Source organism: Nilaparvata lugens, chromosome 3 (genome assembly GCF_014356525.2).
Source record: "Nilaparvata lugens isolate BPH chromosome 3, ASM1435652v1, whole genome shotgun sequence".
Lineage (NCBI taxonomy): Eukaryota > Metazoa > Arthropoda > Insecta > Hemiptera > Delphacidae > Nilaparvata > Nilaparvata lugens.
In genome coordinates this window covers 13805327-13830158 of record NC_052506.1, presented here as the reverse complement: position 1 = coordinate 13830158, position 24832 = coordinate 13805327, and the positions used below count along the sequence as shown (strand labels likewise).

The 24832-nt window shown below is 34.0% G+C and overlaps 1 protein-coding gene across 2 annotated transcripts; it reads left to right on the top strand.

Moving 5' to 3' along the window:
* The first annotated feature begins 104 nt into the window (after positions 1-104).
* LOC111048108 (uncharacterized protein KIAA0930 homolog) lies at positions 105-24832 on the top strand. 2 transcript variants are annotated; one of them, XM_039425437.1, is made up of 11 exons: positions 105-463; positions 2740-2900; positions 4942-5121; positions 6153-6254; positions 8495-8635; positions 9723-9861; positions 11429-11535; positions 13192-13357; positions 17300-17728; positions 19682-19831; positions 22395-24832. In XM_039425437.1, the coding sequence occupies exons 1-11, from the start codon at positions 355-357 to the stop codon at positions 22433-22435; spliced, it is 1725 nt and encodes a 574-aa protein (XP_039281371.1). In that variant the 5' UTR covers positions 105-354; the 3' UTR covers positions 22436-24832. The 2 variants fall into 2 exon arrangements, with proteins under 2 accessions (XP_039281371.1, XP_039281372.1); XM_039425438.1 differs by lacking the exon at positions 17300-17728.

Sequence of the window (24832 nt, the reverse complement as noted above, 5' to 3'; positions counted from 1 at the left end):
TATCCAATCAATACAATAAAACCTCTTTTCATTGGCTGGCTGTTTGACAGGAGCTGTGTTCTCATTGGTTGGTACAGTAGCGCGAACTGCGAATTAAACAGAAACTAAAATTACAAGTGTTTTCTGTTTTGGCATGACATAGTAGCTATTGCAAGAAATCTATTTTTCTGTATTTTACAAAATTTAAATGTAAATTCCTCTAGTAAAAGTAAATAATTTTTATTCAACTAGGATATTTTGTTATCATTAGTTTTTAATCTTTTCATAATATGAAATGTAATCTGTTGACAGCTCTCATACACCTTTTTATAACCTAACTTCGGCTAAGATTTGTTTGTAACCAAAGTTTTCAAAATGTCATTTTCTGGAGCTAGTTTCTTAAAAAATCCATCAGCCCTGGAGCAATTACTTGAAGAAATAAATTTTCAAAGAACAAAAGAAATGAGACAGCTACTTAAAGATGGTGAGTCTTAGCATACTGTTTGTTATCTAATCAGTTGACATACCGTACCGTACCTAATCAATAATATTTCTTTGAATTCTTTCATGGCCAGTTTTCAATTCAATGTTGCCTCTACTTCAGGTCTGGCAAATAATAATCGTAAATGTACCAATTATGGAAAAATGAGATAGGAATTTGACAGCATTGCCACTATTTTTGGCAGACTACTGAAACCTATCTTAAGCATATTGTTATCCAAATCGATGAATTGGTAGTGTGTAGGCTAATTTTTTATTTTCAATTAAAAGGAACAGGTAGAAAATTAAATGTAAAAATTTCACAAACAGTAACTACGGCAATAATTACGAAGACATACTGTATACTAAAGAAATAATACGTAGACCTGAATCTCACAAAGGTTTTATAAGTTACAAGACCGTAGGTAATTTACAGCATATTTTATGTTTATTATGATCTTGCATTATTATTTATTAAGTTTACTATTTTATTCTTGAACAGAATTTGAGAAAAGTGCAAAAATAAATTAAACTTTTCGACCATGACTAAGCCATTTATATGCTTATAAATACAAAAAAAATGTGTATAATTCCTGATTTTTAACACAGATCTTTAAATGGTACTATAAAAATCTGAAATGATTGGGTATGGAGTATGGCATACTTGGACGCCAAATGTATGAGGCGTGGGCTTATCAATCTAAATTTTGTTTAGTTAGTCTATAGTATAGGATACTAGTCTATAAATTGGATACTAGCCTACCTTCAATCCTTATCTCGAAGCCAGCATTTCCAATGTGCTCATTACCTGTGGCAACAGGTTGAACAACCTTAGTGCCAACATCGGAAAAGAGCTCTGGGTCTTTGACAGCATGCATCTTGAGAATTTCCATAGTCCATACAAAACAACTTCCGACTTGGAGGAATATGAGGAGAAGATAAATGGAGAGAGATCAGCCAATTACAGTGATGAATAGAGTCATAGAAAGTAGCACAGTTGCCTATTTGTCGATCAGACTCAGTCGAATCAATGCTTTCAGAGAGGAAACTACTCATGCGTATCATGAGCAGTTCAACACTCACTAAAGACTGCAGAACACTGTCCGCTGTAGCTTTGATTATGGTTACGTTTCCATAATCAAAGGCTGTAGCACGGCAACATCGCCGCCACTATATATCCCTACTTTTCTCTACTCCGCATATCCCTCCAAGTCGGAAGTTGTTTTGTATGCACTATAGTTCTCTGTTATTACGGTGTAGTGATGCCGGTTTGGCACACTAGCACATCTTTGTACACACGACACCAGTAAAAGTTTGATAATTTATTTGCTGACAATCGGTTAAATCTACTTATCTATAAACACTTCCTACAAATTATTCAATCTAATAATAGTATTTAATACTATTACCAGTTGAATTAGCACGACCCAGCTATGTGAAGGGTGATTCAATAATTCATGTAATTATGTTTCTTAGAGTCAGAGTACATCAGTACATAAGCCAGGTCACATACTTAAGGCTGTGCAAAGGCTAAAAATAAACTTTCTACTCGTGATATTTAAGTTTTTTTTATTTGAAAATCATCAAGCTATCAAAATGAAAAAGTTTTCTCAGGAAAACATTTTTTTCCGATCATTACTTTTTGAGATATGAGCGACTGAAGTTTGAATTTTTGGGACAGAACATTTCAAATTCGGCATGATATAAGTCCATGAGATTTAGAGGATAGATTCTTCAATTCTTTTTGGAAAAGTTATTCAATTTACCAAAAATAACTCAACTAAAAGCTATTTTTGGTTATTTTTAGTAAATTGAATAACTAACCATCTTAAAAATTGATATTTTCAGAAAAGTTTTGTTTTACTAGATATACAATACCATGAAGAATATATCCTTTAAATCTCATGGATTTATCTCTTACCGAATTTGAAATGTTCTGTCCCAAAAATTTAAACTTTAGGCGCTCATATCTCAAAAAGTAATGATCAGAAAAAAATGTTTTCCTGAGAAAACTTTTTCATTTTGGAAGCTTGATTATATACAAATAAAAAAATCTTGGAAAAATATCACGAGTAAAAAGTTTATTTTTAGCCTTTGCACAGCCTTAATTCAAGTTACACAATTAGGGTGTGTGTCCATAAGCTACATGCTCATGCAGTACTCATACTTGCTGCGCATGTATACTCTCTATAACTCTACATGATTTCAACACATAATAACTTGAATATGTAGGCCTATTAATTATCAATAATTACATAATCACCATAAATTTGTTTGCAGATTCAGGATTTGTGGTGCTACAAGGCTCTTCGTATTGGACTGATTTGTTCGTTCGCCATTTCCTTTTCCAAGCAGAGCACTGTATAGATGCTGACGACCTTCTTTTCTTTGTTAGAAAAAAACATATTAAGGGAACTTCAAGATATCTCCCAAAATTTGAGGTAATCAATTGCTTTGTAATTCAACAGAAAGGTTCTCTAGTTTAGTAAAGAACCGATCATATCATATAATTATATATCCAATATATCCAAAGTCTTGATCGTTAGCCAGGTGTTCCCGGATAGATCGCGTCAAAAAATAAAAATAACTTGAAACTTGATAATCAAGATGGCGTGGCATCACAGTCCCTCAAAGCTATCCCCAAGGAAATCATTGACACTGTAATATCTTCTTTCAATCAACCACCTTGACAGCCTCTTCTTGAAGACACCTATAGGAAGATCCCTCACCGAGCCCGGCAGCAGGTTGAACATTTTGAGTGCCAACACTGGGAAAGAGTCCTTCACTCTTGACAACCTACAGCGTGGAATCTCCAACTGTAGCCTTCCGCGGGTACCGTATGAATGCACCTGACTCCTCCTCATCATGTTAGCCCTGTTTATCTTCACTGCAGTAAGAGAGGCCAGTATATACAGCCCGAAGACGGTGTGCACCTTCAGGCGTCTGAAGATGGGTTGACAATGGGCAATGAAGTCACTGTAGGTAAGGATCCGCAGTGCCTTCTTTTGTAGAAGCAGTATGTCATTGGCATGCGGAGAATGGCCTCAGAGAAGAATTCTATACTGCGCATGACTGCCAAACACTGCATGATACATCATTAGAAGTCTCTTGAGACTCAGGAGGCTTCTCAGCTTTCTGAACAGGTAGATTACTCTAGACAGTCTCCTGCATACCTGGTCAATATGCGGCTCCCAACTTAATTTGGCATCAATTCCAAAGCCAAGCAAAGTGACTGCTTTATCCCCTGGAGTGTGGATGCTAAGAGTACAAAGCATCTCCTGTGTCTTGGCCTCATTCAACTTGAGTTTTTTTGCAGCAAACCACTCTTTGGCCTCGGAAAACAGCTCCTGTACACAGCGTCTAGCTTCCAGGGGTCCACTGCCCTTACCAACTATGGTAGTATCATCAGCAAACAGCAGACTAGAATTCTGTAGGTGGAGATCGTTGATGAGTTTGAGAAATAACAGCGGCCCAAGCACAGATCCTTGATAGATCCATTCTCAAGATAGGCTACTAAACCAAGCTCTTCGATCTAATTCTCAGGGCCATATCCCATATGCTAACTCTACGTTTACCGCTAAACCACGTTTACTTGTAGATATGGTTACATTTATCATAGTGTGTTTCATACAGGGTTTGAACGAACAGCTGACATTCCTCCGTTTAAACCGATTATCTGCATACAGATTTAAGTCGAATCGGACCGATTTATTGAATTTGGTAAATTAATTTTCAATTCAACTATAAAGATGAAAGATCCTTTAGAAAATCATCAACGACATCTAGACGGTAGCCAAATTCATCCCAGACTGTTCGCAAGATGTCTTCTCGGATTATAGCTACTGCATCAGTTATCCTGGTTTTCAGCTCCTCAATATCAAGTGATAAGGGAGGAACATAAACACGATCTTTAACGTTGTTCCTCCCTTAGCACTTGATATTGAGGAGCTTAAAACTAGGATAACTAATGCAGTAGCTACAGTCCGAGAAGACAGACATCTCGCGAACAGTCTGGGATGAATTTGGCTACCGTCTAGATGTCTTCCGAGCCTCAGAAAGAGGGCACATAGAACACTTATAATACATCATCATAAACTTGATACTTCTGTGAGTATTTGATGTAAAATTGGTTTGTGCACATCATTTTTTAAAAATAAATATAACTGTTTAAACTTGGGTCATTCTTTTTGAAACACCCGGTATATTTGAGTATCTATATAGGCCTACTCGTTTCAGATGGACATGTTAATTCGCCTAAAAAATAGTCGTTAGGTTAGGTCATCATATCAGAGGCCCTTCCGGTGCGACATGAGAACTCTGACACCAGACCTTAGCCGGACAGGTCACACGATATTATCTTTTAATTCATTAAGTATGTAATGTAGCTTATTTGAATAATAGGAAACCTAATATAACATTACTTTAAAACTTCATCCATTATTGTACTTTTAATATCAATATATTTTTCTCCATTTGTTTCAGACTGAAGTTGATGTTTATAGAAAAGACAGTAGAAAACTACCAATAGGTGATCCAGACATGGACTGGGAAGAAACTGTATTTCTAAATCTAATAATCCATCAATTTGATTATACTTTAACTCTAGCAATTTGTACTCGTACCTCACCAAAGCAACTACAAGTTCTAAGGAGGCACTCTCAGGTTTGTAAAGATTTTTTCATGTTTTTCTTCCTCCAGTAACCTAATTTATGTTTCTACTTTATAATATAATACTCTATCAAAATTTTACAGAAATTTCAACTTACATGAGAAGTACTTATCTTAGTTCAATTTTTAATAGGGCTGTTCAGAGAGTTTTTTAGGTTCAAAAATGTAACCTTCCTGTATGAAAAATGTAATTGTTCTACTCAATCAATTATATCCATTAATTCAATAAAATGAGTAAGATATTACATCCAGGAGCAGTTATCTAGTTAAGTTCAGTTGAGTCATAGAGAAACAATAGCTCAAGTAGATATCCCATGGTATAGGACGTTTATGTCGCAACTCTTACTGTTATCTCAAGTTGATAGTCCACTTAGTTCTTTCCCGTGAAGCTGTGTGACGCTCGTAGTCTCTCATACTGTGCCGTTCATACACTCTCACCCCAACAAAACAGTAAAAATCGACAGTAATCGGCTTGAGATAACAGTAAAAGTTGTGACATAAACTCCCTATACCATGGGCTATCTACTTACGCTATTGTTTCTCTATGATAATACTCTATCAAAATTTTACAGAAATTTCAACTTACATGAGAAGTACCTACTCATTTTAGTGCAATATTTAATAGGCCTGTTCAGAGAGTTTTTTAAGTTTAAAAATGTAACCTCCCTGTATGAAAATTGTAATTGTTCTATTCAATCAATCGTATCTATTAATTCAATAAAATGAGTAAAATATTACATCTAGGAGCAGTTATCTAGTTAAGTTTTCAGTGTACTAAACTCAAAACATTCAACTCATCTGGAATTGTGCTGGTTGTCACCCTTCACCCATTAAAAACCAATCGTTAATTTGATTCTCGATCTGGCATTCATTTTAAATCTGTTTGACAATAAATTGTTATTAAATAGTATTCATTTATCATGAATAAAATGTCAGAAAATCATCAATTTTTAATAATATATATTACATAGTAAGTTTAGTAAATTAGTAAACTTTATTAATGCTTAAAAATGTGCTCTTTTCAGAAAGTCTATGCGTCTCCTAGTAGAAGAAGGATGGATACCAAGGGAGAAGTAGAAGAAATGACATATCCTTATGTTTGTTTCATGGTAGACAATTTCAACGAGGTAAGTGGCCTATATAGAGAGTTTTTCCCAATTCTTGGATAAGTTGTAAAGTTACATGAAAAATCGGCGCTTAAACCAAAAGGGGTTCTCATATTATATTTTTCATACTCTCATAAAATTAATCATCGTAAATGAAAATTAATCATCGAATATCTTCTCACAGAGACAAGACGATAAGGTACTCAAGATGAACAAGACGACAGGACGCCATTAACGTAACGTTTCACATGTACAATACGACTACATGGCTCTGGCCGTGACACCACCCGTTAACATCACACCTCCAAATGGGCGCCTGCGTTTAGCATATCCCGTGAGGTGTGACACGCGATCTACTACCCGCCGTTACTGCCAAGTCGGTAGGTGAGAATCACGGAGAAGTTTGGCCTGCATTGAGTGGAACCACCACCTTACAGTTCCGGCGGTACGTGGGCTGGGCAAGCCCGGACGTATCCTCTATCTCGTCTACAGATCAGGAAAAATACTCGTGGCTCCCAATTGTAAGCCGTTTGCACGTCCACCACACAGGCGCCCAAAAGGGGGCGCGAGCGTTTCGGAAAGAAGGACCAGTGAGAGGATTTTTCGACATGCTATGATGCTACTTTCAGATATGGAGGTGTACCCAATTCCCACAGTCTGGGACCCGAGGTCTGGCCTCCCGGGGTTTTCACATGCCTGCTACTTCTAGAAACGGGGGTACCCATGTTCCCAGTCTCTGGGAGTCTGGTCTCTCACTGGCGTCACCGAAACTCCACCAGATTTCTTCACTGTGCCCAGCTACTCCCAGAGACGGAGAGTCTGGCGACTCGGTCAAGCCATGAACCTCATGGTCTAGAGCCTTCACCCATCCGTACTACTGTAAGCTAGGGTGGCTAGGCTACTCCCAGGGACGGAGTTACACAGTCATCCGTGTGCTATGGTTCCTCCTGGTTGGCGTTTTTCCCTTCACTAAGAGAACTAGCGCCAGCGGCTGGTGGATCCATGACTTCCTAAGGCGGGAGCCAGAACGAACCCAAAAGAGCTCAGCCTGTGAGGGCCATGCCCCTAAGGGTATCAGCATAGCCCGATCCCATCAGGGCCCGATATTACGACTGTACAGTCGAAAACCTGAACGTTAGTGGCAGTCACTTCTGACTTAATAGTTTGTGTGCTCTTTCAGGTCAGCTGTTACAGAATACTGTTCGCCTGTCAGTCGAAAATTAAATGTCTGATGAATGGTTACGTTAGTGGCTGTCTCAAGTTTTGAAATAACCAGGTATTAGGGAGATCGAATCTACTCTGCACCCGCGATGAGTGAGGAATCTTGCAGAAATCTACCTTGTATTAATACTAGCCACCTTAGTGAGGTCCACGTTATAATAGCAATGAAGAAAGATAGCAGAACAACGTTGCCGATCCTCTGTCTTGTCAATGCCTTTTATATACGGTAGCTGATACAGGTTTATTGATGTAATATTAACTGTTCATTCTCGTTTAATATTATAAATTATATTTTACTAGTAGTTCTGTGAACAGTAGACCTCACGCAGTATTCTCATCCACAAGTACCTGATTGTAACTATAGACCTTATGGAAATACAGCAATAGACTGGCTTCTCCACACATCTGTGTAATCACTTGTCAGCTGATTTATGATGAATAATTCTATAGTTGATTTTTACTCTTATATTGGCGTATGAAGGAGGCTCCTTTTTCCTTTTATATTATCCTTGAAAAGCAAAATTTCCAAAAAACCATGTATATATGTCGACGCGCAATTAAAAAAGGAACATACCTGTCAAATTTCATGAAAATTTATTACCGCGTTTCGCCGTAAATGCGCAACATATAAACATTCAAACATTTAAACATAAAGAGAAATGCCAAACCGTCGACTTGAATCTTAGACCTCACTTCGCTCGGTCAATTAAGCAAGAAATTATATTTTTCAATAATTTCTTAATGAATTTTAATGATTAAGATGAAATATTTTGTTAATTAACTGTTAATTCGACATTGTTAGAAGACGATCAGGCAACAGAGCAAAGCGAAAAAGAGACAGCGCTATCTGCTTTGTTGAAGATAGGCAAGGATAGCAATACCATTGCTAACCAAACATTGCCATTATAACGTGGACCTCACTATAGCGTTATTGTTGATTTTCATTCCTTATTCATACTCATATAAGATGATTATATTTAGCCTACTTGTTACAAATGTGATTTGTAAAGTGTTAATTTTTGTTGTGTCGAATTTTGCAGGTGTTCTCTGACATCATGGTGCGTGATGGGGAAATGGTGTGTGTTGAGCTGGTCGCTTCGGACCGCTCCGGTGACATTCAGTCCGTCATTTTCCTCGGCTCTATACGATATGATGCTCTGAAGAGGGTGTATGATGCTAGAGTATGTATGGCTAGGAATTGCATTTTACAAAATATGATAATTCATTTTCAATTTATATTTAATAAAATTCGAATTTTGCATTCCATTGATGTGTAAGGCCACCAGAATAATGGCAATGCAGTCTAATTTTTTAAATCTTGATACATCAGTTCAATTCTTTACATTTCACAACTTTAAGTAACGTCTTTGATTATTTTTTAAATCTTGATACATCAGTTCAATTCTTTACATTTCACAACTTTAAGTAACGTCTTTGATTATTTATTCAACTTTCTAATATTTCAATTTAGCATTTAAATCCTTTCATATTTTAATTATTATTAAGGCATATAAATAAGACAACTCAAGGTATGTAGAGGTTTGATATAACAGAAGTGAACAGGTGCGTTTCGAATTGTGAAAGCCTGAGAGACACTGATTTCTTAATCTTACCTCATTAGTGATGAGGTACTCAACCCAATCATTCAGTTGTTGCAAAACAATTGGTGAGGAATGGAGCACAAGCGTTTCCTCTTTCCTATCCCTACTTATCTAGCAGATGATTTTATCCGTCTTGTTGATGTCGATCCAAATATTTCAATTTAATTCTTCATTTTCAACTTATAATATATTAGGTACAATAATTCAAAACAGTTGATCAATTAATGGAAATTGTAAGAATATTAGTTCTATTGTAATAGTTCCAGTCATATTCACGTTTCTGAGAACTGTTATTTTGTTTGTTCAATAATTCCAACACATAAATATAATTTTATTCACACTATATTATTCGATGAATGAAGTATCTGATATCATCTTAACACTTGTATCTATTATAATCTACTAATATTAAGTAGATTACGATAGAGTAAGTAATCAATGAAAATTAATAATAAAATCTTCTTTGAATAAAGAGATGTATTTTTATAAGATACTCTTATCATTAAAAATAGAAAAATAACTCTCATGCGTCGAGTTCTATATTATTCCAATCCGCATTATCTCAATGAATGTTTGACTAAAACCGTATTCTGAATAAAAATGCCAAAAGTCCCAAAAAAATAAAAGTCCCAAAACTAATTTGCTTTTATTTCTTGTGATTTTCCAGGCAAGCATGAGTAGTAAGGTTGCTCATAGAATGACCTTCGGCCTATTCTCCAACTCTTCAACCCAAAGAGTGGAGTTTGTAAGAATGAAAGGACCCCAAGGAAAAGGCCATGCAGAAATGGCTGTGACTAAGCCAAAAGGTATATTCTACACATTTGTCACACCAAAGATCACACCATCTCAGTGCCACCACGGTGTTCTACAATCTACATGACAAAACAAAATTTGTCCAAATTGATTAATCTCAATTCGCACTCCTGTACCGGTACTTCAGCATTGCTGAGAGATAAAAGGAATCGTATCTCGTGAATGGATCAGTATTTTCGACTCTGAATGATTGAAAGGCTTGGGAATTTTCCATAACGTCCAACCATTTCAAATTGTGAACATATCTGATCCATTACAGAGATATTAACCTACAATAAAAAGCAAAATTATTACATATTACGGAAAAAAGGGGAAGATTTTTTCACTTTTTGTGTAGTTGAGAAATTGATATTGTGGTAATTATTCATATTAAATGAAAAAGACTAAGAAATTGTCAAAAAACCACCGATTTATTGATACTTAGAAAGACCGGTCTCGGTTATTACACCATTGTCAATCTCTGATAAACTGTTTTAAAGATAAACTGAGTTCATCAGAGATTGACAATGGTGTAATAACCGAAACTGGTCTTTCTAAGTATCAATAAATCTGTGTTTTTTGACAATTTCTTAGTCTTTTTCATTTGATAGGGGAAGATTAGTGATTTTTCCATAATTCAGTCTTTCTCTTTGTTTCGGCTTGTAGAACACCGTGATCGTTCTGATATACATTTTTTACAGTAAACTCTATAGTTTAAAAACTTGTCACTCCCAATTCTCATAAAAAATTATCTCTTTTAAGATTGTTTTTTTTATAAAATGGGATTCTCATTAACTCTGTTATATATTTTTCCTTATATTGGCTCTTTGAATGACTTTCAAACTTAACTGATCTCAATCATATGAAATGTTATATTTCAGGAATTAAATTTGAATTGATTTTAGAATAATTATTAATATCGATTTTCAGTTTGGATTTCACATGTAACTAAATGCGTTAAACAATATTATTATCAGCTCAATGTGACTGGTGTCAAGTCACGATGTTTCGTTACCAGTAACAGTGAATGAAATGCTGATCTGAACTCTTCAATGTAATCATTTTACCTGTCGGTTACTTTCCAGTTTTATAGACAGTAAATTTTCTTCTTACACAGTGTTTAGTGAGATGTAGTGATAAATGTGATGTTCAGTGTGAGTGTTTTGTTAGATGTAGTGATAAATGAGATGTTTAATGTGAGTGTTTAGTGAGATGTAGTGATAATGAGTCATTAAAATAAAACTGTCCGAGATGTCAAGATTATTGTCTTGTGGTTTTGAAGAAAGCAGCTCAAAGGGCAAACGAAGAGCCTCTCCATAGACTAATTCGGATGTAGTAGCCTTGATATCTTCCTTGAAAACAGATCGAATACCAAGAAGTACTAGAGGCAAGGCTTCAACCCAATCAGCCTTAGCATGAGCTATAATTGCGGCTTTTAGATGGCGACAGGCTCTTGCTCTAAGGGAATAGCGCACACGTTCAAGATATTTTGATGATTCAAAAAATGTATTAGAATTCATGTTACTGTATTTTTCTACATTTTTTATTGTGAGATGAAGATATTTGTTGAATGTTTGTCAGGATGTGGCGCGGAAACTCCGACCTCGGAGCCTGGCTACTGCGCCACCGACATGTGGGACTCCGACTGGGACGAGGACCCTGAGGAATTCTTCATCTACAGGCATCAAGTAAACTATTAATATTAAATTGCCATTGAACGATTAGTGAGAATTATCTATATTAATCTTGAAATAATTTATTCTCTAGTTGACTGCTACATTCCATGAAACCGAATCACAGAACTTGATCTTTCCTTAAGTATTATTATATTAGCAAAAAAGTATTTACAAATTTTGATATAAACTCATTGCAATAACAAAATTTAAATATCTGATATCTAAGTAGTATTTTTAGATGAATAATTATTGAAACAAAAGTAAGAATTATTTATATACTCTTGAAGATATAATTTAGTCTCTAGTTGACTTCTACATTCCATGAAACCGAATCACAGTACCTGATCTTTCCATGAATATTATAATATTAACAAGAAAAGTTTAAAATATGTTGATATCAACACATTACAATAACTTTTTGTGTAGTTGAGAAGTTGATATTGAGGTAATTATTCATATTAAATAAAAAGTAATAGTAATAATTAATTTAACAATTTCTTAGTCTTTTTATTCTACATTACAATAACAAAATCTCGAAAGAAACATTTTTAGATAAATAATTATTGAAACAGAATAAAAATAATCTCTAGTTTCTCATATAATATTAAATGCCACTATTTTTTGGAAAATCTTATTCCTTTCAGACAATTGTATTAAAATTTACAAGTTGAACATGTAAAAATGCCTGTTTATTGTCCAATAAAATGATTTTCAACACATTCAGTTGAAAAACTTGTTTTTTAACAAATAGTTGGTTTGCACTGTTTCATAGCTTCTCCAACCACACTAATTAAAACATCATAAACCTTTTCACTTATGGTTCTTTTAAACCTGAAACAAGCACCTTTCAAATTTCAATTATTGTAGTACATCTTTTTTACACCCAATGAAGGATTTTGATATCCTCTTCCACATACAGGCTTTGCCTTTATGGAGAGTTTTCATGAAGTTTATTAGAAAAATAGTGTTGTGTTTTCTGTAACTACGATATATTGCAGTTAGATTTAGTTATTACGATTAGTTATTTAATTTCATCTGTAAGTTTTATCTATGATTATTATTTGTTTGCAGAAGATGTAACGTTTTTGTATGATTCGAATTTTCTTTACCCTGTTATCATGGATAATAAAAACCAATTTGATTTGATTTGATAGTTTACCAACTAAAGTAATTTGGTGAAACACCAAGAACTTTTCTTGTTTCATCAATTACAATAGGTTAAGGCTCAACTCACACTTAAGCGACTCAGGTCAAGAAGAGACGCGACTCTAGTCGAGAGCATGTGTTTTCAAATGGTGACGTCGCGGAGACTTGAATCGACTGGTCTGAGTGTCACCATTTGGAAACACATGACTAGAGTCGAGTCTTCTTGACTTGAGTCGTGTAAGTGTGAGTTGAGCCTTAACCTATTTTGGACTATATGTAACCTCATCTAAATTTGGGAGAAGAATAGCACAAGGTTACCTTATTTTTCCTCTCCCTATCATTTTGATAATGTACTTATTGTATGTGATAATTTATACTCAATTATAGAGACAATTATATCTTGTAAGTGTGAGTTGAGCCTAACTCTCGTATTTCTTCACTTCACAAAATTGCATTCAAGTGTACATAAGTTGTCTCTCACTATATCCTATGATTTTCTGAACTTAATTCGTTACTTTTCAGAGACGTTTGAGTGATCCGAGTGCCAACCTGAACAACTTTGTGAGAGGAGGCTGGCGAACAAAGGCAGACATGACAGGAATGTCGAACAGAGCTAGGTCTGAGAACGAGGGCCTCGATCACATGGCAGACGGCATGGCCGAAGTCGAAGCCGGAGATGTGCGCGATGGTAAGTCCACACTTTACCCGCCTATTCGTCCAGCATTTACTTTTCAAATTCGTTTATCATGTGGCAATTTTAATCACTTTTTCATCGTCACCCCACCAGTGATGGGGCTCATTCCAATTAGTTGATTTTGTCACAACTTTCATCGTCACCCCACCAGTGATGGGGCTTCTTCCTTTCGTGTGATTTTTAATTGAACTTTTTTAAAATCCATTTGCAAGTAATTGAAATGAAATTATTTAGTAGGCTATTCATCAAATTCACACTGAACAATTATTAATCACTATCGTATAATAGTTGCCGCTGATCTCTAGGTACACAACAATAATCCACACCATAATAATTAATTTATTCCAATTGATATTCAAATCTAATGAACTTTGTTCCAAATATTAACGAGTATAATAAACAATAATTATCGATTATATACAATTTCCAAGGGATTAATTCATTCACATCAATTTGTAATATTATGATGAATCTAGATGGAGAATCAAGTAGCTTTAGATTGTAATAGATTAGCAATGATGGACTACAAGCTGTCTAGATAAGTAGTTTGAACAATAATTCCGTTATCTTTGAAGTTCAGTAAATAGTAGCGGTAGTATTTAAGTTAAAAGAGTTGATTTTGAGTCAAATGTCACAATTTGAGTCACTTGTTTATAAATGTAGTGTCAGATCGGTCGAATATATCATAGAAAGCTTTACTTATAAATTTGATACAATGTTTAAAATTATCTTGTAGTTTGTAGATTCAGTAGGTGAGTTACTTTTTTTATTGGATGATGCCCACATGACCTTTCAATTATTAGTTGATAATGAGATGAGTTGGTGATCCTTACAATTTGAGGGATCTAATCCACGATTAGTCTGGCAGGAGTTTATGGTCATGATATCATCAAAAACCTTTGCATTTTGAGGGTTCTGAACTCTCGATTACTCCGGCAGGAGTTTATCAAATGTTGCTAGCGCATTATACCGTTGTACAATTTTGAAAGTTATTACAAGCTCATTTTTAGTATGAAAATCTTTGAGTTAATTTTAGTGTGAGATCAAATCCAATTTATAATATTTACAATAAATGTAAATTGATTAATCCATTTTCAAAATCTGACTGTGGATAAAGATCCTTGTATAATATAAGATCACATGCTTTAGTATTAGAATTTTTCAATAGGATATATACAATAAACTAGAATAGGTCAATCAAATTATAATTTGGGGAATAATAGTAATAAAATAATAATACTGAGGGTGATGCCCACATAAGCTCTTAGGCTTGTACGTGGTTAATGAATGAGAGGGATGATGATTGATTGAGTACTTTATTTATGTAGATTACAATATATACTGGCTTATACACTTATACAATAGCTTACAATACAGCAAAGTTTCAGATGAATTTACATATCATAAACTAAGAAAATAATTATTGTACTGTACAATGATATAAAGAAAAAATCAATTTGGAATAACTATACAAGATAATATTGGAATGCATCTACATAAATTGTCGGAGCTTTGGACATATCAATGTCCATTCTTTGGAAAGAATATTAAACATATCCTTCCCAGTAACTCTCTACCAAGTTGAGAGATGACGACTACTTTTTAGGTAGAAAGTATCAGGGAACAAATAGAACTATTTTGTGACTCAATCACCTATCCGAAATAATGATAGCAAACCAAAAAAATGAAAAAATCAAGTCCCAGGAAAGATAACTAATAATATTATAACATTCAAGGCAAATTGGAATCATAAAATGTAATCTCTTATTATACAGTGAACTGTCAAAATTGAATCATATTTTTCTCCAATATTGTTTTGGAACGCATCTATTTACACTGCACATGTTGCATGTGCTGAACTGTTCTTGTGCTTGCATGTACGTGTGTTGATATTATCTTTCTGAATTTCACTAAACTTAGACGCTGAAATTTTCCATTCATTGTCAAAGCTTTGATTTTGACATCATTCTCATATTAAGAAACAATCACTCGTTTATCAAAAATACCATAATTCATTAATCTTTTTATTTAGATTCATTGGAGGAACAACCCTATTAGAATCACTTTCTTGATTTCTTTGAAACAACTTCCCAATCATGTAGCCTATTAACTTGTGCCCGAGAAACCTTGAATCAATAATATAATTTTATGAAACATTGATAAGTTATACGGAAATTTGATAAAAGCTGTCTAGGAACCTAACTTAGCTGTTACTCATGGTTCGTTTTGAACTTTAACATATTTATTCTTTAAATTGATTCATACAATAAATACATCTCCCTGTACTGTAATATTCTAGTAGTTCTGAGAACAGTAGACGTAGGTCATCCAATAAGGGCAAGTCAAAGAATCAATGCTTTTTATGACATCGATCCACAAATCTTGGATGTTCATATCACAAGGCTGAAGTTATACCAAAATAGACTTGACTTGTTACAACACCGAAAGCTACATATGTATACCAGAATAAAAATTGACGGCGTATCTCATAAAATGTTCAATTTCTGACAAAACTGTAAAGAACAAACGTTGTAGAAAATGTAGTGATCTTTATTTATTATTCATTGAAAATGGAATAATTGAAATAAACAAAATATTTTTCTCTAGAGTAAATCGTTTTCGATTCACTGTGGGAACAAATAAATAAATCCTCATTCCCCTTCCACCATATACTCACGCCCATGAATTTTAGTATGTTTTACTCCTTGCAACTCAATAATAAACCTCTTTCAAAACCAAAAATTCTTTTGTAAATTTGATGTATTCTAAAATGTATTTATTGACTGGATTCTTCATAAATTACTCGTATTTCATTGCTATAAAGTTATAGTTAGAATTCTCCCCTCTTCTTTCTAAGATAGCAAATTACTGTAAATAGCTTTTTTGTAGTTTCCAATAATATTACATTAACGATATTAAACTATTATAACACCACATTCTTCTGTGGTTCTAAATCCAAATAACTCTGATGGAATTGCCATAAAAACTCGAGATTTTCCATGTCTATTAAGCTCTTCTTTGTTACTATTAAATTTTGTAAAACTTGAAAGTGAAAAAACACTCATATTATTTGATATGCCACATCAAAGAATGTGAGTGTTTTTTCACTTTAAAGTTTTACAAAATTAAATAGTAATAATAATAGTGAAAACAAGATGGATAACCAACAACACTTTTCTTTGTACTGAAGCTATTGGACAAATAAATAGAAATCTATTGGAGAAGTACTCTTACCAAAATCAAAGTAATAGGCTATAAGATTCGGTAGTGTAGAATTATTATTAAACTTTTGAGAAGACACTAAATCAACCCAAAAATGTACCTCTAGCAGTTTTACAGTCCCAATGTAGGTTTGTCAAATGTTTTCAATCAATTACACTCTCAAACAAAAAACAACCAAAATTTTATTCAAATTTTCACAAGAAATAGTTGTAGGTACTTCTGTTGAATAAATATAATTAAAATAAAAATGAGAAATGAATATTTTTTTAATGATCCAAACTTGAGTATATTGAATTTATGAGATAGGTAGCTCTTGGCAAACATCTATGAGCCTTTTAATGATTATTAACTTTTGAAGATAGCTTCTCTTTCTTAAGTTTTGTTTCTCCAACAAGAAACTTGAAATTTGATACTATATAAGCTTGATAACTTGATACTATATAAACAGATATTTGTTTCTTCAACAAATATTTATGTAGAATATGTTTTCCTATCTACAAGTACTTCAAAGGCTCACACAGACTTCACACATACTTGAGATTTGTGCTCTGATCAACCAACCAGCCTAATAATCCCATCTGAAGAGGCCAATACTTATTCCTCTTTTCGAACATTTGCCCTTGCATGTCATCAGCGTGCCCTGACTGATCAAACTGAGCGAGCTTGTTTATCGGTCGACTGCAAGCGTGTTTTTCTCTCTTTTTTTGTTTGTAGATTGTACGCGGGTCCATTTAGCTTCTTCTTCTTCTTCCACTACTTGCTGTACCACTTCTCGTTGTGTTTGTCACGATCATTGCATGGGCATGAAACCACAAGAGCAGGTTGCCGACGCGTCGGACAGCGATGAGGACGAGTTCCACGACTGCCTGTCGACGTCCAGCTGGGAGGGCACCGACCTGGAGGTGGGCGTCGATGTCACTGCGTCCAGTGTCCAGGTCGCCGCCGATTCGCCACCCAAACCCAAGTACAAGTACTCGACCAATTCGTTGCCAAAAAACATAAAAGACTTCAAGAACCAGCGCATGCAGTGGCTGAATAAACAGTATGTGGCTCCCGCCCAGAAGATGGCCTCTGATGGCACCACCATCACCTACTGGTGCGATGTGGGCGGCCGAAAGGCGTTCGCTCGGCGGAGCCTTACTGGTATGTTCCATTCTATTACCACTCTATCATCATAACTGTCCATTCTAGCTCAAAAACCTCGCCTCTCTCGATGATGAACAATACTTACTGATAACAATCATGACAAAGGTCATATAATATGATACTTGCATAGCAGCCTCGGGTTGTTCAAACGCGGTTACTAACAAATGTTTTTAGTCAGGTCACTCCCTTGTTATTGGATGGGCAAATAATTGTCGGTCCCGGCTGAAGTCATTTGGCCCATTGACAGCTCAAATGATATATATTCAGGGTTTCAGGCAAGGTTGGACTTCCGTGTTAGGGATTCCCACTAAACAAACCAAAAAACACTGGAATTTACTTTTCAATGAAAGGTTCATATCAAATCGAAGATGAAATTATCAACCCATTCCATCTATTTATTCAAATTAGCGTCCATCTGTTAAACTATTTTTTGTGAATATCATGAGAGAAATCAGTGTTGTTCAAATGGTCTGGTCCATCAGAGTGGATTTATCTCTTCAATATGGGTTATGTATATTCAGTTATTGGTTTTAATTTATAATTGTGTATCATTAAAACTATAATGAATAGAATAGAATTATAGTACCCTTTAAATTAATATTAAAAAACAAGAATACAAATTGTAACGTTGGCAACTTACAATTTGTATTCTTGTTTTTTTTATATTTTATTAATTTTAAAGGGTACTATAATTCTATTTTATAAATACAAGAAAGTAGCCCTGAATTCATAAATTTTTAAAGGTTATATAGGATCATTATAAAAAATTTCACCTGTTCTCCTCTTCTAATATCATTTAGAGTAATGTTGTACAAATTGATAAATAAATTAATTATAGATAAATCATATAAGGTTCAATATATATCATGACCTGGTGCTTGATTTTCATTCGCAATAGAGTTTTAAAATTCACTTCTGGTCTGTTAGTACTTCACTCAAGTAAGAGATAGAAATTTATCACTTCGGAAACTAAACTGCAATACTTTCAATTTAAACAGTATTTTGTAGATATGCATTTCAAAGTAAATTTATTCTAAGTTCACTCCTCTTGAATCTCTGAGCTCTATTATCTAGTAAGTGTGCATGTTTCTATTCAATCTATTTCGTGTTTGCCAAGTTTTCATCTGGTTTTGCCAAGTAGTGTATCGCATGTTGTGAAGTTGATCTCTTTGCATTTTTATAGCACGATTAAGCCGAATATGTTTTTTTTAAATTGGCTTCGATTTCTTTTGAGCTGTGCGCAAAATTTGAAAACCTGTGAGTTTTGAATCCTTACTTTTGATATATGTTTCAGATTAAATTGTTGAATTATTTCCTCCATTTGAGATTTTTGTGAAGTGATTGTATTAGAAGAGTTGTATTGAGATGCGACGATGAATTGTGTAATTCAACTATATTGTGGTTTGTCTTGTGTGGCAAAGTCATGGATTAGCTCGGGTTCTAAATTTAAATTATGTTTGATTTAGAAATAACAGATGAAGTAAATATAATCTAAGAAATATTTGATCAACAATGATTTGATCTGCCCTTTTGAAATGATTAAATTCTGTAAGTTATATTCTTCCGCACTTTTAGATAGAATCCATTTAGCCTGTAGAATAATTCAGAGTTTCAATTGCCAATTTTAATGGGTCAATCAGTGGATCATTATGAATCAATATTTAGTAGCAATTAGACTCACTAATAACTGATTTTAAAAAATAATTTATTGACATAAACCTCCTTGCATTAACTAAACTGAAATTTATTCGGTAAATCTTGAAAACATTTGAAGAGACCCACAAATTATTGATTTTACAAAATCAATTATTAACAAAAACCTCCTTGCATCAACTAAACTGCAATTTATTCATTTAGTAAATCTGGAAAACATTTGAACAAGATAATATAAACCACTGAATCTAGTTTGTATGTTAAGGTGTGCTAATTTGCCATACTTGTTGATTACAGAACTTGATGATGGAGCCTACAATCCACTGTGGACTATGCGTGGTTTCACGCAGACATTTCACTTCTGGAAGGAAAACAAGAGAGCGCAGTCAGTTCCATTGAATGCATTCCTAACATATGTTACGTTACCATGGGGGAGCATTATTAAAGGTAGGTAACATTTTAATTGACTTGTGAACACTTTATATGACATATACTGTAAACACAACAGTGGCGAGGCGTCCGGTCATCCTTTGATGCGGCGATGAGTAGAGAAATTGGACTAAAAATACTAGTAGTAGTTCTTTGAACAGTAGACCTCACGCAGTATTCTCATCCACAAGTACCTGATTGAAACTATATACCTTATGGAAATACAGCAATAGACTGGATTCTCCACACATCTGTGTAATCACTTGTCAGCTGATTTATGATGAATAATTCTATAGTCTGATTTTTACTCTAATATTAGCGTATGAAGGAGACTCCTTTTTCCTTTTATATTATCATTGAAATACAATATTTCCAAAAACCTTGTATATACGTCGACGCGCAATTAAAAAAGGAACATACCTGTCAAATTTCATGAAAATCTATTACCGCGTTTCGCCGTAAATGCGCAACATACAAACATTTAAACATTAAGAGAAATGCCAAACCGTCGACTTGAATCTTAGACCTCACTTTGCTCGGTCAATAATCTCCACTCTTATCAAATGTACATTTGTATGCTTCAAACCCCGAAATTATGTTCAAAAACTCCGAAATTGAAAAAAAAACGATTAGAATATGATGAGTATGACGCTCAATATAAATAAGAAGCACAGAAGGCTTGCGGATCACTCCAGTCCCCCTTCAGTCCATGGCTAGAGCCTACAGGTTTCAGACCATTCAAATAATGCTCGAAATACATGGCAATCGGCTGCGATGTATTCATGCTTCGAGCGTTCTTGGCTACTTTCGGGGGTTTTCAGTAGCTGCGTTCTTCCTCTTTCCCACGTCCCACCATCTCTAAAGCTTCAACGGAAATTCGCGCATTTGAAATATTATTGTTTTAAAAGTGAGGTTATCTTTATTCGTGTAAGTTAGTAATAGTGGTTTTATAGTGTTTCATGTGCATGAATGTGAAGGGTGAACCATGGTGGAAGTTGAAGAGGAAAACAGTATTATTAATTTGGAAGAAATTCTTTTCGGATCACTGCCTTTCTATCTACGTTGGTAGTGAGGATACACTGAAAATTATACAAGAGGTGAAATTGGAGAGAATTCTTCTCAGTTCGCTGCCTTTTGTATGCGAGCTTAGAGGAAAATTTTCAGGTACTCCAAAAGCTTCAAAAGTCAACAATTTGCTAGCATTTCTAACATTTTCTAAAAGAGGGCATTTGGACCCACTTGAGTGGTAGGTGGGGGGTGGTTTTGCGATGAACGGTGGAGTATTCCACCCCCCGCCACTGACACAAATATGCATGAAGTAATATGACATATTCAATGTATTCTCTCCATATCATATTTGCCACAATAAGGCAATGACAAAGTAGTGATTGATATACAGGATAATTCACATGATGTACCTCTTTTCAATTACCTTCTTCTTCATCCAGATTGAAAACTTGACTTGTTTATGGAAAGAGTACATACATTTTTACCAAGCTAAATTACTTGGTTGAGTAAATTAGTTATTTCAGATGAATTTTTGCAAATTTATTTATGAACATTACTTAGTTGAGTCAGATGGTCAATTTTCACTAAACAGCCCTAAAAGAATTCTTCTCATACGTTTTCATATGTATTTCGGGACGCTGAGTTCGAATAAAAATTTTTTTGACACGCTAGAGTGTGTTTTACTCCTAAAAACCCCCAAATTCTAGGACTTTTTTCAATTTTTCCATTCTATCTCGAATACCTCAGGGTTTTCAAGAAAAAGCATTCTGTAGCCTACAAAAATGAAGACAATAAAATTTCTGACTTCCTTTGACGTGTCAGCAAATTTCAGATTCGAATTCAGCGCCCCAAAATACATATAAAACCGCCGAGAAAATTTTGTTCGGTGATGTTTTCTGAAAATTTATCATTTTGACTAATTATGGTAGATTTACATTTCAATTACTAATCTGACACAGAAGAAAACTTGAGACTTTTTAAGCCGTCTCCACACTGAAAAAAATGTTCGACAAACATGTTTGTTGAAAAAGTTTGGGCAAATTTTATCATGTTTGACAAACAATGTTTGCCCGTGGCCAGTGTGGACGCGTCACCAAGCAAAATATTTGTAAGTGGGAAGAACAGGTTTCATGTTTTACAGCTGTCAAATCTGAAAATGTTTGGAAAAACAGTAAGGCGGGATGCACACCGGAGAAACGCATTTCGTGAAGCCCTCTTTCATGAAACTTGTTTCATGCAATCCGTTTCACTCGCGCATGCATACAAAAGAAACGTTCCCTGCTTAATCTTATCAGTCGATTGCGAGCAACTTTCGTTTCACGTTTCCTGAAACTTTTTTCACGAAACGCGTTTCTCCGGTGTGCATCCCGCCTAATTTTCTTGTTTGAAAAACAATGATTGTCCAAACATTTTAAAATATTTGTCCCTAAGCTCCTCAACAAACATATTTGTTGAACATTTGTTCAGTGTGTACACGGCTTTAGAGTCTTTATAACTATATGATTATGATTGATAATAAATGTATTATTGAAGTTTGCCTTACGTTAAATAATATTACTTTGTTTCTTTGCAGATATTCTAGATCACAGAGAAGAACCAATCCTAACGTTTTAGTAACAACTGCTCACTAAAAATAACATTGATTATTCTGTTGCTAAAGCAGAATATGACGTAATTGAAACACCACGTTTGTAATTTGACCTTGACGAATATCGAGAAACCTTGTGTACCTTAAAAATTATTCATCTTGAAGGTAGAATGTTGAACACTTTTAATCTATAAACAATCTCCCATTATAATGTGGAGAGCATACTGCTGTTATAGTCAGTGAATGAATCATACCATGTCAACTGGCTTAGATCTTAAGGTGGTTCAATGCAATCATTTTATAAATGTGTGGCTTCGAAATTTATAGCTCCAAGTTTACTCTATTATTCGATCAATTTCTACTGTGATTGTCCTATTGAAGTACCATATTTTCTCCTTCAAAATTTCAATTTGTTCAAATTTCAAATAAGGTTTAATACATTTTTTTTTTGAAATTTTAGAACAATTCTTTGCAATTGCAAATTGCAACGCAAAAGAAGCTTAATTTAATTTATCCTGTTGGCCAAGCTGGCCTTTCTTATCATATTTTTCATTTATTGGTTGAGGCAAACGCCTAGGTACAATACTATTATCATTTTAAGAAAATTAGTGTTGAATTTGAGAATTCAGTTTCAGTTTTGAATAATTGTTTGAAACATATTTTACGTAGCATTATTTGACCTCTTAGAATATTCTATTGTACCGTTGTTTTACGAGATATATTATATACTCCACCAAAACTCCTTACCCTAACATTCAATTTAATTAATTTGTTTTTCCAATGAGGGAGTTGGAACAGATATTCTATAGTGAGGTCCACGTTATAATGAGAGTATTAGATCAACTTTGGTTCTGCTTTCCTTTTCTATCATTCGACAAAGCCGGTGGTACTATCCTTTTCTAGGTCCACAACGATGCCAATTATGTTTTTGACAGTGTAGAAATATAATTAATTAATTCAGAGAATTGGCATCGCTATTCTCCTATCTTAATCCACTGCCATTATAACGTGGACCTCACTATAAATATTTATGTGAAAGAACAAATTATACTTTTCTGTGATTGAGTTAGAAATCTATTCTATATGATAAATAAGCTAGTCATATTTTTTGTAAACTCCAATTTGAAGAATATGAGTATAAAACGTTTAGTAATGATAGAAGAATGTAGGTTCTATCAGCACAAATAATTCTATAATTTTTAATTTGTATTTACAACACTAGAGTTGGAAAGTTCATGGATTTGGTCTCTAAGAAACCCGTGAATCAGTAGATTACATAAGATTTTGTGTGATTTGATACTACTCAGGTGAGTTGTTGGAATATTGCCCAATAGCAATTCCCGTGGTTTATAGCAGTTAACCAGTGAAATGTCCATTTGATATGTTTGTTCAATCAACTGCACTTCTAGAAGGCCCCTAGTTTTCATTGTTTCAAATAGCAGCTAGTGGCCAACTCCTGGTGCAGCATCTATAGCATAATTAAATGAAAAAAAAATGAAAAAAATCTTCACCTATTTTCATCTTTAAATACGTTATTGTATGAATCATTATTCAAGAGTATTCTTAAGTAGGCCTTTGCCTAAGAAACTTGGCATTCTTATTGAAATGGTTGCGCAGGCCTACTAGTTTTGAATTGCTTGCAAGATAGATTCTCCATATTTTTTACCTAATTTAGGGAGTATTGTTATACAACCGCACCATAGCTCATCATACTGTTTCTTTTAATAATAAATAAATAATAAAATAAATTAAAGATCAACTCCATGAGATTTCCAATTATATCACTATTTTGTTCAAAGAAAATATGTAATATGTAACATTTTATCCTTGAACGTTTATACAGAATTATTACAATTCTGAACTGGAATGAAAAATATCAACTACTTAGAATTATATCAATAATTTAAATATCAATTATTTTAATCTAAAATCAACTGAATTTGTCGAAACTCGATAACATTTCAATGAGTGTCTTTCTCAGATAGTTTCTAATTTAAAATGTGATTCACAATATTTATCTTTAAGATTTATTGCAAGAATGAACTGTAGCCCCAAATTTTGATATTTGTCTGTTAAAACCCAAAGAAGTTAACCTATCTATGATATTTAATATTGTTATCTTTTCTAATAACTTTATCCTAATAATAGTTATTGCTACATTGTATTGATGGTCTTGTTCTTTGTGAGTGTGCCAGTGAGTTTTATAAAGTTACTCGTCATATGTGTAAAATTAATAATATTCCGTTAAAAGCAGATAAAATTATTTTACAGCGACTTCAATGTACTTGCAAACGATTACAGAAATTATCTGTTGTTGATGTACATTTACAGTGATTTTTATTGTTTTACATACATTTTGTAAGAACTCGTCATGTTTATTCTAAGTTGTGATATTAATAATGGTATATAATAAACATATATAT